Consider the following 20,139-nt stretch of genomic DNA (forward strand, 5'->3'; position numbering starts at 1 on the left):
TTCGGCCCTTCGAGCAAGCACCGCCATTCAATATGATCATGGCTAATCATGCAAAATCAGTACCCTGTTCCTGCTTTCTCCCCATATCCCTTGATTCCGTCAGCCCTAAGAGCTAAATCTAACTCTCTCTTGAAAACATCCAGTGAATCGACCCGCACTGCTTTCTGTGGCAGAGAATTCCACAGATTCACAACTCTCTGGGTGAAGATGTCTCTCCCTAAACACCACATATTATAGTGGCATTTAAGAGACTTTTGGATAGGTGCACAGAGACGCAAGGAATAGAGGGGTGTGGATCACATGCAGGCAGATGTTTGCCCTGACATCATGTTCAGCACAGACATAGTGGGCCGAAGGGTCTGATGCTGTTCTGTAAATTCTACGCAAAAATGTTCAATCTTTTATGGAATCTGTTGAATCGTTTAATTTAACACTTTAGAAAAATTTGAGGGCACTTTACTGTTGCTGTGTTAGAAATTGAACTTGTAATGTCTATGTTCGTAATGTTAGACTGTCACCCATTCCTTCTCTCCAGAGATGCTGCCTGTCCCGCTGAGTTACTCCAGCATTTTGTGTCTACCTTCGATCTAAACCAGCATCTGCAGTTCCTTCCCACACTAATCACTGTACAGTGAGAAGCCTGTTGTGTACTAACCAGTCAGCGGAAACGTAACACATGATTACAATCGAGCCATTTACAGTGTATACAGACCTCCCAACATTTGATTTTACAAATTCATAATTTTGAAGTGCAAAATTCAGAAATTTACATCAAAATTCATAATATGACATGTAATGCAACTTTTCAGCAAAAAACTTATGCACGCCAAATGCGCATTCGCATTGCGCTACATTCATTTGTGAAAAACAACTATTATTTCCAACATTCTGTAGTTCTTGGACTACATGTACAATGTCAGGCCTATCGTGAGTATACTCTGTTATTTATAGAAAGGTTACAGAACAGAAATACTTTTTACAACACAAAGATAAAATTGTTTTGGTTTTTCTATTTTGCTTTTACCGTACACATCCCAATTCTCTTGGTATTGAATAAAAGGACAATGGTCATAAAATGTATGACTAAGTTATGAATTCTCTGCCTCAGAAGGCAGTGGAGGCCAATTCTCTGAATGCATTCAAGAGAGAGCTAGATAGAGCTCTTAAGGATAGCGGAGTCAGGGGGTATGGGGAGAAGGCAGGAACGGGGTACTGATTGAGAATGATCAGCCATGATCACATTGAATGGTGGTGCTGGCTCGAAGGGCCGAATGGCCTACTCCTGCACCTATTGTCTATAAAGAGTTGATATAAGACTGGACTAAGCATACGGATGTACTTGTTGAAGTAAATTCGCACATTAATTGATAATCAGCCCAAAAAGTTGGTAATTGGCTTTTCTGCTGTTCTATATTTTAACCCCGTTTTAATTCATTAATATAGTTATATAATCTTGCACTTAAATGTAATATTTACTCATTACAGTTCCACCACTGATTTTCTGGTACTCTTGGTTCCAGAGCTTTGCTGGTTTATCCAGCAGGCCACGGAAGTCGCTGGGCGATGGGGATAGATGTACTGGCTCCAGCTGGGCTGGAGTTCCAGACCTTTGCTGGTTTATCCAGCAGGCCACGGAAGTCGCTGGGCGATGAGGATAGATTTGCTGGCTCTAGCTGGGCTGGAGTTCCAGAGCCCCAGCCGCAGGTTGCAAATTCAACCCAGCGACCGGCCGTGGAAGTCCCGATGAGGTGGAGGTTGGCTACCTTGCCCAGCCTGGGTGCCACATTTTCGGGGAGACTTCCAGGGCGCGCGGGGATTTCTCGTGGAACCCCTAACGACTGAATCGACAAATTGCAATCACTGACTCGCTTCACGGAGAAATGTGAGGCGAAATCGAAATGGCGGAAACGAAATAAGAAAGCGGAAACCTTCGGCCAAATCCGGAAAGGTTGGGAAGGGTGGTGTCCAGATACATGATGGGGGAATAACGTTTAGTGCAATCAGTTCATCAGAGGCAAGCAACGCTTACTGAAGAGTAAAGGTGAACTACCTCCATGCGATTCTCCTGTTCCAGGGGCTTCAATCCCGCGAAGATGTCTTGCTCCTCTTCATTGCTCTCCTCTGGCTTGTCATCCTCTTTGGCCACTTCCTGGGGGTTGAGGTAATAGACCTGGTAGTCATCCTCGCCGGCAGCAGGCCCATCTGCAGCCTCTGTGTCCAGGTGTTTGGGCAAGGAGTCGGCCTGGGGCAGGGTCCCTGGTTCCCCGTTGCTGGGCACGTCCGCCTGCTTGCTGCCCGGCCTCTTGGTGGGCCCGCTGCCGCTGTCCTGCTCGTAGCTGTCTGGGAAGAAGCCCTCGGTCTCGTCGGGGTACAGGTCCTTGTAGCTGTTGGGCGGGTGGTGGAAGTCGAAGGTGTTGCAGGCCTCAGCACCCAGGGCCAGGTTGCCATCGTCCAGGCCTAGCTCGGCCAGGTCTGGCTCCAGCGAGCTGTCCTCGCTGCTGGTCCGCCTCTTGCCTGAATGCTTGCTGGCGGGGAACTTGGCCTGAGGTAGTTTGCACTTGTTGGCGCCCAGCTTGTAGACGGGCTTGTCGGCGTCCGCCACCGGCCTGCCCGGGCCCCCTCCCCCTCCCCCTCCACGCGAGGGGTCCGAGCCCCCCTTCCTCTTGGCCCCACTGTCCTTCGGCCGCACGGCCATCTCGTGCGGGCTCTTGCTCTTGTCCGCCAGCTCTCCCTTGCCCCCCGCCACCTCTGCCCCCTGAGCTTTGGGCGGCCCGGCCTCCCCGCCCCCCTCCTGCGCCTCACCGCCCCGCCTGCCCCCCTTGTGCTGCAAGGCCTTGGCCCAGCAGAAGGACGTCTTCTTCTCCGCACTGTTGTAGGTGATGCCCGCGATGGGGAATGCATCCTCCCAGCTGAAGTAGCAAGCCTCCACCGCCGGCTTGAAGCCCTGGAACAGCTTGTCCAGTGATTTACGATGCTGGCCTCTCTTCACAATCTCGATCACCTTCAGGTGCCACTGCCGCAGTTGTGCACACAGCTCCTTCCTCCTGTAACACAGCAAGCAGTCGGCGACACAGTCACAACGGTTAGTTTAGAGACACAGGCCCTTCAGCCCACCAAGCTTGTGCTTGCCAACCTTCTGTGGTTCATGCACTAGAACGCCTACATCCCTCTGATCTTCATTCACCTGCAACCTTATAAGCTCCAAGAAAACCTGCAAAAGTCATCTATAACTCCCTATCTGCCCGTGACCAAACTTTCAGTGAACTGTGTACCTGCGCTCCTAGATCCCTCTGCTCTACAACACTCCCTGTCTACCTGGAACTGTGTACCTGCGCTCCTAGATCCCTCTGCTCAACAACACTCCCTGTCTATCTGCAATACCTCTTTCAGGGAACTATGTACTTGTGCTCCTAGATCCCTCTGCTCCACAACACTCCCTGTTTGCCTGCGACACCACTTTCAGGGAACTACGAACCTGCGCTCCTAGATCCCTCTGCTCCACAACACTCCCCAGGGCCCTGCCATTTACAGTGAAGGTCCTGCCCTGCTGACTTCCATTCTGCCACACCTCACACCTCTCTGTAAAATCCCATCAACGATTCCTCGGCCCACCTGGCCGACCGATCAAGATCCTGCGGCAATTTTTGACAACAATCTTCACCATCTACAAGACCACCTACTGCAGTGTCATCTGCAAACTTGCTAACCCAATACATAAACTTCAATACATTCAAAACTCCGCTGCCCGTCTACTCACACACACCTCGATCCGTGACCATATCACCCCCGTCCTTTACAAACTCCACTGGCTCCCCATCCCCCAGAGAATCCAGTACAAAATCCTCCTCATAACCTACAAAGCCCTCCATAACCTGGCCCCATCCTACCTGACTGACCTCCTCCACAGGCACACTCCCACCTGCACCCTCCGCTCTGCCGCTGCCAATCTCCTATCCCCCCACATCCGGACCAAACTCAGATCCTGGGGGGACAGGGCTTTCTCCATCGCTGCTCCCACCCTATGGAACTCACTACCCCAAACCGTTAGAGACTCCTCCACACTCACCACATTCAAAACATCGCTGAAGTCTCACCTGTTCAGTACTGCCTTCAACCACTGAAGGTCACCTCACCTTCTGCCTCCTTTCTCTGTTCATTTATTTATTTACTTATTTATCTATTTATTCATTTCCCTATGTTCTCAAAATCTCTGTAAAGCGTCTTTGAGTATATGAAAAGCGCTATATAAATGTAATGCATTATTATTATTATTATTAACCCGGCCTTGCGCATTTACATCCAAGCCGTTGACGTGGGTGACGAACAGCGCCGGTCGCTGCGGCACGCCACTGGTCACGGCCATCAGCCGGCGGCTGTGAGAGGTGAAGGGTTTACCTCTGGGGGCTGATGGTGGGATCCAGCACGGCCAACCTCCACAGCACCACCATCTCATCACACATGCTGGCACAGGCGTGCGCTGCCACCTCTGTCTGCCCATTACTGCGCCCCGTGTGCCCGCTGGCACTGCTGTGCGATGCTGATGTCCGCACGCTGTACCACCACCCGATGATCTGTGGGGAGAACAATCCCACGTCATTCTCTTTATTTAAATTAGAATGTTTCATCCTTAATTGTTTACTGTATGTCGTGTTGTTACTTGCGAACAAATCACCAAGGCACATTCCTTGTATGCGTACATACTTGGCTAATAAACTTTATTCAATTCAATTCAATTCTCCTGTATCTGTATACTGTGGACAGTTCGATTGTAAACATGTGTAGTCTTTCCACCGAAGGTAGACACAAAATGCTGGAGCAACTCAGCGGGACATTCCTGGAGAGAAGGAATGGGTGACATTTCGGGTCGAGACCCTTCCTCAGTATTTCCACTGACTGGTTAGCACGCAACAAAAGCATTTCACTGCACCTCGGTACATATGACAATAAACTAGCTCAACTGAACAGAACACTTAATTTTGCCTACACTATTTACCTTGGAAGCAGCACTGCTTGAATGGAGACCAGGTTAATTCCCGGAATGGCGGGACTGTTGTATGTTGAAAGACTGGAGCAGCTAGGCTTGTATACACTGGAATTTAGAAGGATGAGAGGAGATCTTATCGAAACGTATAAGATTATTAAGGGGTTGGACACGTTAGAGGCAGAAAACATGTTCCCAATGTTGGGGGAGTCCAGAACAAGGGGCCACAGTTTAAGAATAAGGGGTAGGCCATTTAGAACGGAGATGAGGAAAAACCATTTTCAGTCAGAGAGTTGTAAATCTGTGGAATTCTCTGCCTCAGAAAGCAGTGGAGGCCAATTCTCTGGATGCATTCAAGAGAGAGCTAGATAGAGCTCTTAAGGATAGCGGAGTCAGGAGTTATGGGGAGAAGGCAGGAACGGGGTACTGATTGAGAATGATCAGCCATGATCACATTGAATGGTGGTGCTGGCTCGAAGGGCCAAATGGCCTCCTCCTGCACCTATTGTCTATTGAGACCCTCAGACGATCTTTGATCGGACTTTACCTTGCAGGAAACGTTATTCACGTTATTCCCTTTATCCTGTGTCGGTGGTAATCATGTATCGCTTTTCCACTCACTGGGTAGCGCCCAACAAAAATGTTTGTCTCTGTACCCCAGTACACGTGACAATAAGTAACTAAACACAGTATTGCCAGCTTGCATCGCTGTGGGACAGGGACCCAGTGATCGAGGGGCTCGGCACCCTGGGGCCACGTTTGTTGCACCCACTCACCCCCTGATACGCTGGTGGCCACGAGGGGGAAGAGACAGTTCGAACCCCACAGGGCGTGCAGGAAGACAGACACAAAATGCTGGAGTTATTCAGCGGGTCAGGCAGCATCTCTGGAAAAATGGAATAGGTGACGTTTCGGGTCGAGACCCCTCCTCAGACTGAGAGTCAGGGGAGAGGGAAACTAGAGGTATGAAAAGGTTCAGAATGTTTCCACCCTCCGCCCCCTCACCTGCTGTAACCTCCCCCCCCCCCCCTCACCTGCTGTAACCTCACCCCCTGTGAACGTACTGCCCTCTGCTCACTGCAGTAACATTGCCAGCAAACCCAACGACAAGGGATGTTCTGGCCAGCTGACCTCCACACGCCAAGGCCAGGCACCAGCTCTGAGGTTGCGTGAGGCTGAGGAACGTCACCCGTTCCTTTTCTCCACAGAGTGCTGGAGTAACTCAGCGGGTCAGGCAGCTTCTCTGGAGAGAAGGAATGGGTGACGCTTCGGGTCGAGTTACTCCAGCACTTTGTGTCTTCCTTCGAATCTCTCAGGGTCTGTCTCCGAGAACGAAAATAAAGGGAGGTGCAGATGCTGAAAGTGTGTTCCTCCCTCCCATGCGCTGCCTGACCGGCCAGGTGTTACCAGCCGCGCTCACTCTGCAATGGGGGCTCGTGTGTGGCACGCAGCACTTCGTAGGAAACAACGAGACGCTGCCAGGCTGCACACGGCAGGATCCCACCACAAGTGAGAAGAGTTGGCCAGAAAACACAGGGCTGGAGGAGCTGATTGGTCAGGCGGCATCTGCAGAGGGGAATGGAGAGGTGACATTTCTGGTCGTTTGCTCAGGATTCCAGCATCTGCCGGATGTCTCCGGCGCTCCCACTGAAATGGCCAGTGTGCCCCGCACTGATGTATGATCACACCTGGAGACCAACCCCTCTGCCACGTGACCACATGCTTAAACACACACGGAGACACGGAGACATAGAAACACGGAGACACGGAGACATGGAGACATGAAAACACAGAGACATGGAGACACGGAAACACGGAGACATGGAAACACAGAGACATGGAGACACGGAAACACGGAGACATGGAGACATAGAAACACGGAGACATAGAAACACGGAGACATGGAAACACGGAGACATGGAAACATGGAAACACAGAGACACGGAAACATGGAGACACAGAAACACGGAGACATAGAGACACGGAGACATGGAGACACGGAGACATAGAGCGGAAACACGGAGACACGGAGACATGGAGACACGGAGACATAGAGACATGGAGACACGGAGACACGGAAACATGGAGACACGGAGACACGGAGACACGGAAACATGGAGACACGGAGACATTTAGACACGGAGACACGGAAACATGGAGACACGGCGACATGGAGACACGGAAACACAGAGACACGGAAACACAGAGACACGGAGACATGGAGACACGGAGACATGGAGACACGGAGACACGGAAACATGGAGACACGGAGACATGGAGACATGGAGACATGGAAACATGGAGACACGGAGACATGGAGACACGGAGACATGGAGACATGGAAACATGGAGACATGGAAACATGGAGACACGGAAACATGGAGACACGGAGACATGGAGACACGGAAACATGGAGACACGGAGACATGGAGACATGGAAACATGGAGACACGGAGACATGGAGACACGGAGACATAGAGACACGGAGACACGGAAATACGGAGACACGGAAACACGGAGACACGGAGACACGGAGACATAGAGACACGGAGACATAGAGACACGGAGACATAGAGACACGGAGACACAGAGACACGGAGACACGGAGACACGGAGACACGGAAACATGGAGACACGGAGACATAGAGATACGGAGACACGGAAACATGGAGACACGGAGACATGGAGACATGGAGACATGGAGACATGGAGACACGGAGACATAGAGACATGGAGACACGGAGACACGGAAACATGGAGACATGGAGACACGGAGACATAGAGACACGGAAACACGGAGACACGGAAACACGGAGACACGGAGACATGGAGACACGGAAACAAGGAGACACAGAGACACGGAGACATGGAGACACGGAGACACGGAAACATGGAGACACGGAGACATGGAGGCACGGAGACATGGAGACACGGAGACATAGAGACATGGAGACACGGAGACACGGAAACATGGAGACATGGAGACATGGAGACACGGAGACACGGAAACACGGAGACACGGAGACATGGAGACACGGAAACACGGAGACATGGAGACACGGAGACACGGAAACACGGAGACACGGAGACACGGAGACATGGAGACACGGAAACAAGGAGACATAGAGACACGGAGACACGGAGACATGGAGACACGGAGACACGGAGACACGGAAACACGGAGACATGGAGGCACGGAGACATGGAGACACGGAGACATAGAGACATGGAGACACGGAGACACGGAAACATGGAGACATGGAGACATAGAGACACGGAGACACGGAAACACGGAGACATGGAAACACGGAGACATGGAGACATAGAGACACGGAGACACGGAAACACGGAGACACGGAGACAAGGAGACACGGAGACACGGAAACACGGAGACATGGAGACACGGAGACACGGAGACACGGAGACATGGAGACACGGAGACATGGAGACATGGAAACACGGAGACACGGAGACAGGGAGACACGGAGACATGGAAACATGGAGACACGGAGACACGGAGACACGGAGACACGGAGACACGGAGACATAGAGACACGGAGACATGGAGACACGGAGACATAGAGACACGGAGACATAGAGACACGGAGACACGGAAACATGGAGACACGGAGACATAGAGACACGGAGACATAGAGACACGGAGACACGGAAACATGGAGACATCGAGACACGGAGACATAGAGACACGGAGACATAGAGACACGGAGACACGGAAACATGGAGACACGGAGACATGGAGACACGGAGACATGGAGACATAGAGACACGGAGACATAGAGACATGGAGACACGGAGACACGGAAACATGGAGACATGGAGACATAGAGACACGGAGACACGGAAACACGGAGACATGGAGACATGGAGACACGGAAACACGGAGACATGGAGACACAGAGACACGGAGACACGGAGACACGGAGACACGGAGACACGGAGACATGGAGACACAGAGACACGGAGACACGGAAACACGGAGACACGGAGACACGGAGACATGGAGACACGGAGACACGGAAACATGGAGACATGGAGACATAGAGACACGGAGACATGGAGACACGGAGACACGGAAACATGGAGACACGCGACATGGAGACACGGAAACATGGAGACACGGAGACATAGAGATACGGAGACACGGAAACATGGAGACACGGAGACATGGAGACATGGAGACATGGAGACACGGAGACATAGAGACATGGAGACACGGAGACACGGAAACATGGAGACATGGAGACATGGAGACACGGAGACACGGAAACACGGAGACACGGAGACACGGAGACATGGAGACACGGAAACACGGAGACACGGAAACACGGAGACACGGAGACACGGAGACATGGAGACACGGAAACAAGGAGACACAGAGACACGGAGACACGGAGACATGGAGACACGGAGACACGGAAACATGGAGACACGGAGACATGGAGGCACGGAGACATGGAGACACGGAGACATAGAGACATGGAGACACGGAGACACGGAAACATGGAGACATGGAGACATGGAGACACGGAAACACGGAGACATGGAGACACGGAAACACGGAGACACGGAGACACGGAAACACGGAGACACGGAGACACGGAGACACGGAGACACGGAAACAAGGAGACATAGAGACACGGAGACACGGAGACACGGAGACATAGAGACACGGAGACACGGAGACATGGAGACACGGAGACACGGAAACATGGAGACACGGAGACATGGAGGCACGGAGACATGGAGACACGGAGACATAGAGACATGGAGACACGGAGACACGGAAACATGGAGACACGGAGACACGGAAACACGGAGACACGGAGACACGGAAACACGGAGACATGGAGACATGGAGACACGGAGACACGGAAACACGGAGACACGGAGACAAGGAGACACGGAGACATGGAGACACGGAGACACGGAGACACGGAAACATGGAGACACGGAGACATAGAGACACGGAGACATAGAGACACGGAGACACGGAAACATGGAGACATCGAGACACGGAGACATAGAGACACGGAGACATAGAGACACGGAGACACGGAAACATGGAGACACGGAGACATGGAGACACGGAGACATGGAGACATAGAGACACGGAGACACGGAGACATGGAGACACGGAAACAAGGAGACATGGAGACATAGAGACACGGAGACACGGAAACACGGAGACACGGAGACATGGAGACACGGAAACACGGAGACATGGAGACACAGAGACACGGAGACACGGAGACACGGAGACACGGAGACACAGAGACACGGAGACACGGAAACACGGAGACACGGAGACACGGAGACATGGAGACACGGAGACACGGAAACATGGAGACATGGAGACATAGAGACACGGAGACATGGAGACACGGAGACACGGAAACATGGAGACACGCGACATGGAGACACGGAAACACGGAGACATAGAGACATAGAGACATGGAAACACGGAGACATGGAGACATGGAGACACGGAGACATGGAGACACGGAGACATGGAGACACGGAGACACGGAGACATGGAAACATGGAGACATGGAGACACGGAGACATGGAAACACAGAGACATGGAAACATGGAGACACGGAAACACGGAGACATGGAGACATGGAGACATGGAGACACGGAGACACGGAGACATGAAAACATGGAGACATGGAGACACGGAGACATGGAGACACGGAGACATGGAGACACGGAGACATGGAGACATGGAAACACGGAGACATGGAAACACGGAAACACAGAGACACGGAAACACTGGGACTGTTGGCAGATCAATCATCTTCCTACAAAACAGTTTGTGCTTCAACATCCTCTTTCAGCTCCCATCCAACCTGCAACCAACACAATGCAGATACTCCTCTTTCTTTACATTTTGCAGCTTAATTGAATCTTTTTTTCAAGCTCTTTGACCCGAAACATTGCGTCTGTTTCTCCCCCCCCCCCCGTGTGCAGGCTGGCCTGCCGCTCATTTCCAGCTCTCAATGCCAGCCGATCGATGAACACAGGTTGGTGATGACAGCGCAGTCAGTGAGAACCTCGTGCGTTTGGTGATGACGTGGGCAGAACATGATGGCCATTACCTGCTCGTAGGTCAGGCACTGGTCTGTGAGGATCTCCAGCAGGGGAGCTGCGTTACTGTCCCGGCGTTTAAACATCTCGCGGACAATGGACAGAAGGTTCCAGATGCCCTCGGGTTCTCGGCCACGCAGAGGCCGCAGAAGGCAAGCCCACTCCGCGGCAGCTGGTGGCTCGGTCGATGACAGGTACAAGGAGTTAACATCACTGTGGAGAGAGGACAAATGGATTAGAGAAACAAGACAGCGCGGGGCAGAGGGCAGACGGACGAACTCATAACTTCTAGGAGCAGAATTAGGCCATTCGGCCCATCGAGTCTACTCCACCATTCAATCACGGCTGACCCACCTTTCCCTCTCAACCCCATCCTCCTGCCTTCGCCCCATAACCCCTGACACCCGCACTAATCAAGACTCAAAGGCAAAGGGGCAGCCCCCCAAGCCACAGATGACAATTTAATCCAAACGATGACATTCGAAAGCCAGCAACACCAGGGATTAAACCAAAGTTAGACACAGAGTGCTGGAGTAACTCAGCGGGTCAGGCAGCATCTGTGGAGAACATGGATAGGTGACGTTTCACAGAGTGCTGGAGTAACTCAGCAGGTCAGGCAGCATCTGTGGAGAACATGGATAGGTGACGTTTCACAGAGTGCTGGAGTAACTCAGCGGGTCAGGCAGCATCTGTGGAGAACGGATAGGTGACGTTTCGGTTCGGGGCCCTTCTTCAGACTAAAAGTGGGGGGCGTGATTGGAATAACTGGAGGTGATAAAAGTCCCGGACAAATCAGGGCCAGCAACAGATGACCTCAGGCAGGGGGGTCCCATGATCGAGGGGCCATTGGGGGGAGAAATGGGGGAGACACCCCTCGAATAAGGGAAGGGGTATCACCCCAGGAGGCAACACAGGTGAGTAGAATTGTGTAAACACCACGTATGTATCGCCTCCGAGAATGTGGGAAGAGTTTGGCACAGTACCTGTTTTGTATAAATGTTTTACTCTGAATATGATTGTGGTCTCCCTGAATGGGGGGTAGACTGACTCCCACCCCCACCCCCCCCCCCCGGAATCTTTGCCCATCCCCAATCCTTCCCACTCGTCACTTTAATGACATGTTTCATGTATCTTGTTGTTTTATGACTGTTGGCAGATCAGTTTCCCCTCCTGGGGTGAATAACGTTCCCTGTTGGTGAGGGAGGGTGGGATCACACGAGGGGCGCATGGTGTTGGCTGCCGAACTGGTGGAACAATGAGGGGGGAGCGGGGGTGTTAGGGACGGGGGGGTTGGGGAGGGAGGGGATATTAGGGAGGGGGGTTGGGGAGGGGGGGATATTAGGGAGGGGGGGTTGGGGAAGGAGGGGGGTATTAGGGACGTGGGGGGGTTGGAGTGTTAGGGAAGGGGAGGGGGGTGTTAGGGACAGGGGGAGGAGGGGGTTTGGGACGGGGCGTTGGGGAGGGAGGGGGTGTTAAGGACGTGGGGGGTGGGGAGGGGGGGAAGTGATAGGGACATGGGGTGTGGGTTGGGGAGTATTAGGGACGTGGGGGAGTTGGAGATGGGGGGAGTGTTAGGGACGGGGGAGAGTTAAGGGCATGGGGGGGTTGGGGAGGGAGGGGAGTGTTGGGGAGGGGAGGGTGTTAGGGACAGTGGGGGGTTGGGGAGGGAGGGGAGTGTTGGGGGGGTTGGGGAGGGAGGGGAGTGTTGGGGGGGGTGGGTTGGGGAGGGGAGGGTGTTAGGGACAGTGGGGGGTTGGGGAGGGAGGGGAGTGTTGGGGGGGGGGGGGGGTTGGGGAGGGAGGGAGGGGGTGTTACGGAGGAGAGCAGTGAAGTTACCTGAACACGACAGGAGAGGGCCCACAGAACTTGTGAAGGGTTTTCTTGATGTTGTCGCTGAGAGTGGACTCGTCGAGGTACCAGGTGCTCTGGTCCGAGGCAGATGGTCCGGCAGTGGGGTCTGTCAACACAATGAGGCACTGGGCAATGAGCTGACTGTCTCGTGCAGAGCAAGGCTGGCAGCCGAGCGACACCACGACCCCTCCCTGTGAGCCCCATCCACAACGCCAGAGATCACAGCGCTGAGAATCAGTCATTGCCCAAACTCAGCACGAGAGGACATCTCCCATCCCAACACCCACTGCTCAACAGCATCCCAGATCTAAACTATACAAACATAGAAAACAGGTGCAGGAGGAGGCCATTCAGCCCTTCGAGCCAGCACTGCCATTCAATGTGATCATGGCTGATCATCCAAAATCAGTACCCCGTTCTAGCTTTTTCCCCTTATCCCTTGATTCCGTTAGCCCTAAGAGCTAAATCTAAAGGGCCTGTCCCACTTAGGTGATTTTAAGGCGACTGCCGGTGACTAGGCTGTCGCCGACAGTTCGTTGGGTGTCGCGGGTACGATCGTGAGGAGTCTTCCAAGAATCGGAGTGGATCGTAGTGGCGTCGCTGAGAAATCAACCAGTTTGAAATCTCTCGGTGACAGCTGGCTTGTTGCCAGGTATCGTTGCTTATTGCGGGCGCTGTCGCACGCTGTCCCCAGGGTTGATAGGTTCTCTTAGATGCATTTAGAAGCACGTAATATTAAAATAAGTGAAGTCATTTCAAAATACCATAAAATGCTTGTGTTTAACCAATTTATTTACCGTCAGGACATTTGACAGGTAGATTGGAGGCAACAGTTTGATGGTCAGGTCAGCGTGGGAATTTTCACGATGTTTATGGCCATCAGCCATTACATTTAAAGTGGGCTCCCAACCCAGACGTGCAACCCAGAAACCAGATATGCATCTCCCGTACATTTTCAAAGAATGCCCACACACCTTTCACAAAAATCCACTTAACCACTTTAATACAGCTATTAGTAAACTGGAAGTAAATCCGGTTTATTCCTTGTTACAGTGAAGCTTGGTTTTTAAGTAACCCATACAAGGTGTTATAGTTCAAAACTCTCAAGTACTTACCGACTTGTCAGTGATTTCAGCGAAAATCTGCTACGACTTTGACAGTCGCCGGCAGTCGCCAAATAAATCTTGAACTTTCTCTTGAAAACATCCAGTGAATCGGTCTCCACTGCCTTCTGTGGCAGAGAATTCCACAGATTCACAACTCTCTGGCTGAAAATGTTTTTCCTCATCTCAGTCCTAAATAGCCTACACCTTATTCTTAAACTGTGACCCCTGGTTCTGGACTCCGCCAACATGGGAATATTTTTCCTGCATCTAGCCTGTCCAATCCCTTGAGAATTTGTATGTGTTATTTTCAGATCCCCTTTCACCCTTTTAAATTCCAGTGAATACAAGCCCAGTCGACCCATTCTATAATTGTGACTGTGTGTTGGATTGTGACTGCCAAACATACTGCTAATTTAAACTAGTCTCCTCTGCCTACACATGACCCATAATCTCTCCTCTTAAACATCACTATTGTATCGGTCCCCAACACCCCTGGCACCATAGCTTGCCTCCTACATCTCCCTTAAATGTTGCCCCTTTCAACGTAAAGCTATGCCCTCTGGTGCTCAAAATGTCCAGCCTGGGGAAAAATGTTCAGACTGTCCACTCATAAATTTAAGGCTAGTGGAATCAAGGGATATGGGGAGAAGGCAGGAGCGGGGTACTGATTGTGGATGATCAGCCATGATCACATTGAATGGCGGTGCTGGCTCGAAGGGCCAAATGACCTCCTCCTGCACCTATTTTCTATGTTTCTATGTATCTATGTATATATTTCTATCAGGAATTATGTTTCTATATTCCTCAACCTCTGACGTTCCAGAGAAAACAATCCAACTATGTCCAACCAACTTGTAAAACAGAATAAAATACAAATAACATCTAACCAATATTTTGGACACAGAAATACACTACTTATCCAAGATCCAAAGACAGCTCAAGCCCAAGGAATCTGGACTAGACGACAGTATTGCAATGTTTGGCCACCAACCACAAAACATTTCCTTCTGCCTGCGTGGGTTTGAAATGTGTAGGAAAAAAACTGCAGATGCTGATTAAAATCAAAGGTAGACACAGAATGCTGGAGTAACTCAGCGTGTCAGGCAGCATCCCGGGAGAGAAGGAATGGGTGACGTTTCGGGTCGAGACACTTCTTCAGACTCGAAACGTCACCCGTTCCTTCTCCCACCAGTCTTCCTGCCTCCTGCTACATCCTACCTTTGTCCCGCCCCCTCCCCTGTCATCAGTCTGAAGAAGGGTCTCGACACGAAACGTCACCCATTCTTTCTCTCCCAGGTTGCTGTATGACCCGCTGAGTCTCTCCGGCATTTACCTTGGGTTTGAAATGTAATAGGTTCTGGCAATCCCAATTCTGTTTCATTTGCTCAAAATTGAGAACTACCACTCATGACTGAGGGGCAGGGGTTGTGGGGGGCAGGGGTTGCGGGGTGCAGGGGTTGTGGGGGGCAGGGGTTGGGGGACAGGGGTTGGGGGGCAGGGGTTGGGGGGGGAAGGGGTTGGGGGGGCAGGGGTTGGGGGGCAGGGGTTGGGGGGGCAGGGGTTGGGGGGAAGGGGTTGGGGGGGCAGGGGTTGGGGGGCAGGGGTTGGGGGGCAGGGGTTGGGGGGCAGGGGTTGAGGGGGCAGGGGTTGAGGGGGGCAGGGGTTGTGGGGGGCAGGGGTTGGGGGGCAGGGGTTGGGGGGCAGGGGTTGAGGGGGCAGGGGTTGAGGGGGCAGGGGTTGAGCGGGCAGGGGTTGGGGGGCAGGGGTTGGGGGGCAGGGGTTGGGGGCAGGGGTTGGGGGGCAGGGGTTGGGGGGGCAGGGGTTGGGGGGCAGGGGTTGGGGGGCAGGGGTTGAGGGGGCAGGGGTTGAGGGGGCAGGGGTTGAGCGGGCAGGGGTTGGGGGGCAGGGGTTGGGGGGCAGGGGTTGGGGGCAGGGGTTGGGGGGCAGGGGTTGGGGGGGCAGGGGTTGGGGGGTCAGTTGACAGGGCTCACCACGAGGAGGTCGACAACATGAGCCAACACGCCAACATGCATCGTTGGGGGTTGCGCCCATCAGCAGCCTGCGTGTGTGGAGCAGACCAGCAAACAGCGCAGCGCGGCATTTAAGAAACAGTTTGACAGGTACATGGATAGGACGGGTTTAGAGGGATATGGACCAAGTGCACGCAAGTGGGACTAGAGTAGCAGGGACATTGTTGGCCGGTGTGGGCGAGTTGGGCCGAAGGGCCTGTTTCCACACTGTATGACTCTCTATGACTGTAATAGCCTTTCTACCCCAGCTTCAGAGCTAATGAGGAGCACAAGAGCATTAACTCGTTTCTTGGTCTGTTTACATGTGATGATAATTACACCAGTTACCACTCGTGCATGATGTCATTCTTCATTGGTTACCAAGGTTTCAGTGATACAAGGCTGTGCTAGCGACAAGGCAGTAATGATAAACAAGTTGTTGCAAGTCATTAATGTTGGCCTCCTGGGGGGTCTACTAATCTTCAATTGTGGACCCTGCCCTAATTAGCCCAACTTGCAATACCATTTGCAGTTTAGTTTAGAGACACAGCGTGGAAACAGGCCCTTCGGCCCACCGAGTCCGCGCCGACCAGCGATCCCCGCACACTAACGCCACTCTACACACACACACACTAGGACAATTTACACTTATACCCAGCCAATTAACCTACAAACCTATAAGTCTTTGGAGAAAACCCACGCAGTCACGGGGAGAACGTACAAACTCCGTACAGACAGCGCCTGTAGTCGGGATGGAACCCGGGTCTCCGGCGCTGCATTGGCTGTAAGGCAGCAACTCTACCGCTGCGCCACCGTGCCAAGTTCTGATCACTCAGCTGTAGGGAGGATGACATGAAGTTGTAATGGTGCAGGAGAAACTCACCAGCATGTTACCTGGGCAGGAGAAAAAAGGAGCTAGTTTGCACATCCCAGAGTTGGTACAGACTGCCTCAATATCAAGGTCACCTTGACCCACATCATCATGGGCGATGAATTAGAGGTCTGTGTGGCAACGGAGCAAATTACTGCAAGCTGTTAGTGCAGCATGCATGCGAACAGGCAGTGCGGCACGGTGGCGCAGCGGTAGAGTTGCTGTCTTACAGCGCCAGGGACCCAGGTTCGATCCTGACTATAGGTGCTGTCTGTACAGAGTTTGTACGTTCTCCCTGTGACCTGCGGTTTTTCTCCGCGTGCTCCGGTTTCCTCCCACACTCCAAAGACGTACAAGGTTGTAGGTTAATTGGCTTTGGTAAAGATAGTAAATTGTCCCTGGTGTGAAGGGTAGTGTATCTATGGCTGGTTAGCACAGACCTGGTCGGCCGAAGGTGTGGGAAGGAACTGCAGATGCTGGTTTAAACCGAAGATAGACACAAAAAGATGGAGCAATTCAGCGGGACAGGCAGCATCTCTGGAGAGAAGGAATGGGTGGCGTTTCGGCCTGAAGAAGGGTCTCGACCCGAAACGTCGCCCATTCCTTCTCTCCAGAGATGCTGCCTGTCCCGCTGAGTTGCACCAGCTTTTTGTGTCTTTCTTCGATTCCCCGCTGTATGTCTGAGCACAGCGGTCTACTAAACAAAAGCCAGGAGCAGACGCGAGTTACCTGGGGCTCCACAGACCGTGTTAATCGCTGTCGACTGTGAGGATAACAACTCATCCAGGAGCCTCTGGGCAGTGGGGAGGATCTGCGGAGAGAAGGGGGAGTGAAAGAGACAGATAAGCACACAGAGAATGGAACTAAATGCTCTAGGTTGCTGCACTCCAACTCAGTACAAGTTGTGTGGCATTTTAAAGTCAATTTGCTTCACATTAACAACCTGCCACAGGCAATGATGGTCCAGTTTTACATTACAATCGTAGAGTCCGTCCTCACCTTCTCCATCATGGTCTGGTTTGGCTCAACCACCAAGCACCACATCCGGAGGCTGCAACGGATCGTTCGCACAGCTGAGAAGGTTGTTGGCTGCAACCTTCCCCCCCATTGATGGACTGTACACTGCAAGGGCCAGGAAGTGAGCGGGCAAGATCATCTCTGACCCCTCTCACCCTGGCCACAAACTCCTCCAAGCACTTCCCTCTGGAAGGCGACTCCGGACTGTCAAAGCAGCCACAGCCAGACATCAAAACAGCTTCTCACCAACTAGAGAGCGGTACTGACCTCCCATCTACCTCACTGGAGACCCTCAAACTATCTTTAACCAGACATTATTGAACTTTATATTGCACTAAACGCTATTCTCTTTATCCTGCATCTGTACACTGTGGACGGTTTGATTGGACTCATGTAATCCAGTCTTTCCGCTGACTGGATAGTGCACAACACAAATGCTTTTCACTGTACCTTAGTACACATGACGGTGATAAACTAAACTGAAGCCAATCAGTATACGGTATCGTCACAACACAAGCATTGAGGTAGATGACCAGCGTGGTTAAGACAGAACATGAATAGCCTCGTATTCAGTGTGACTGTTCAAGATTACAGTATCCACAACTCTTAACCATGTTCATCCTCGTACCTTGAAAACAAGACAGCTTCTGCCCCCAATTCCCTGTCAGGCAGTGGCTTGCAAAACCCTTGGAATCTTTGGTGCAGTTTTATATATATATATATGTATTTATTTTTTCTTCATATTTCAGATACAGCGCGGAAACAGGCCTTTTCGGCCCACCAAGTCCGCGCAGCCCAGCGATCCCCGCACACTAACACTATCCTATAGACACTAGGGACAATTTTTACATTTACCCAGTCAATTAACCTACATACCTGTACGTCTTTGGAGTGTGGGAGGAAACCGAAGATCTCGGAGAAAACCCACGCAGGTCACGGGGAGAACGTACAAACTCCTTACAGTACAGCGCCCGTAGTCAGGATCGAACCTGAGTCTCCGGCGCTGCATTCGCTGTAAAGCAGCAACTCTACCGCTGCGCCACCGTGCAGAATTAGAATTAGAATTAGAATTAGAATTAGAATTCTTTTAGAACAGAATTCCTGTACAGCACAGGAACAGGCCCTTAGTACAGCACAGGAACGGGCCGTTCAGCCCACAACATCTGTGCTAAACCTGATGCCAAGATAAACTACTCTACTCTAGCTGAATGTAATTGATATCCCTCCATTCTCTGCATATCCTTGTGCCTATCTAAAAGCCTCTTAAACACTACAAACCTCTCTGCCTCCACCACCACCACCCCTGGCAGCGCGTTCCAGGCACCCACCACCCTCTGTGGAAACAATACTTGCCCCACACATCTGCTTTACACTTTGCCCTCTCACCATAAAACTGTGCCCTCTAATGTTTGACATTTCCACTTCATTTTCCCTCAACTCTCTTGTGAACGTTCTACCAAGTAATTCAAATGGATGCCTTCTGATTATCAATGCTTGCCTGGGAACAAAGCCTATTCTTGCTCACTCTGTCTAATTAAGCTCATAATTTTATACTCAATTAAATCTCTTTGCTTCTTCAGTCTCAAAGTGAACAACTCCAGCTTCTTCAGTCTCCTGGTACAATTCTCCAGCCCAGTACTCTCCTCCTGTGCCAACACAAGCTCGCTGTAGAGAGGCACGAAGAGCTGGTGTGACTCATACTCCTCTCCAGAGATGCCACCTGTCTCGCTGAGTTACTCCAGCTATTTGTGTCTATCTTTGGTTTAAAACAGCATCTGCAGTTCCTTCCTACACATTTTGCCTGCTCCACTGCAAAATCTCCTCAAGGTATGTCTACTTTTAAGAAGTTCTCCTCCTCTCTTCTTCTCACCAGAGATGCTGCCTGTCCCGCTGAGTTACTCCAGCTTTTTGTGTCTATCTTCGCTTTAAACCAGCATCTGCAGTTCCTTCCTGCACCAACCTCTGTAGCCTGGAAGCCAGAACCATACACAGCACCTGTGGCCAAAGCAGCATTATATACAGGTAGACACAAAATGCTGGAATAACTCAGCGGGTCAAGCAGCATCTCTGGAGAGAAAGTATGGGTGACGTTTCGGGTCAAGATGCTTCTTCAGACTAAGTTCTGTCCAGTGATGCTGCCTGACCCGCTGAGTTACTCCAGCACTCTGTGAAACTTTACCTATCCATGTTCTCCAC

General features: G+C 51.8%; 1 protein-coding gene across 1 annotated transcript in view; it reads right to left on the minus strand.

The window, feature by feature from the left end:
* zswim8 (zinc finger, SWIM-type containing 8) overlaps positions 1 to 20,139 on the minus strand; it is a 95,066-nt gene that overhangs the window by 32,552 nt on the left and 42,375 nt on the right. The window contains exons 7-11 of the mRNA XM_078428356.1: positions 17,656 to 17,737; positions 12,926 to 13,046; positions 11,101 to 11,302; positions 4,396 to 4,571; positions 2,051 to 3,044 (exon numbers count right to left, since the gene is read on the minus strand). Of these exons, the coding sequence (XP_078284482.1) occupies positions 2,051 to 3,044; positions 4,396 to 4,571; positions 11,101 to 11,302; positions 12,926 to 13,046; positions 17,656 to 17,737 (1,575 nt within the window). The remainder of the gene's footprint in view (positions 1 to 2,050; positions 3,045 to 4,395; positions 4,572 to 11,100; positions 11,303 to 12,925; positions 13,047 to 17,655; positions 17,738 to 20,139) is intronic.

This window comes from Rhinoraja longicauda, chromosome 35 (assembly GCF_053455715.1).
Source record: "Rhinoraja longicauda isolate Sanriku21f chromosome 35, sRhiLon1.1, whole genome shotgun sequence".
NCBI lineage: Eukaryota > Metazoa > Chordata > Chondrichthyes > Rajiformes > Arhynchobatidae > Rhinoraja > Rhinoraja longicauda.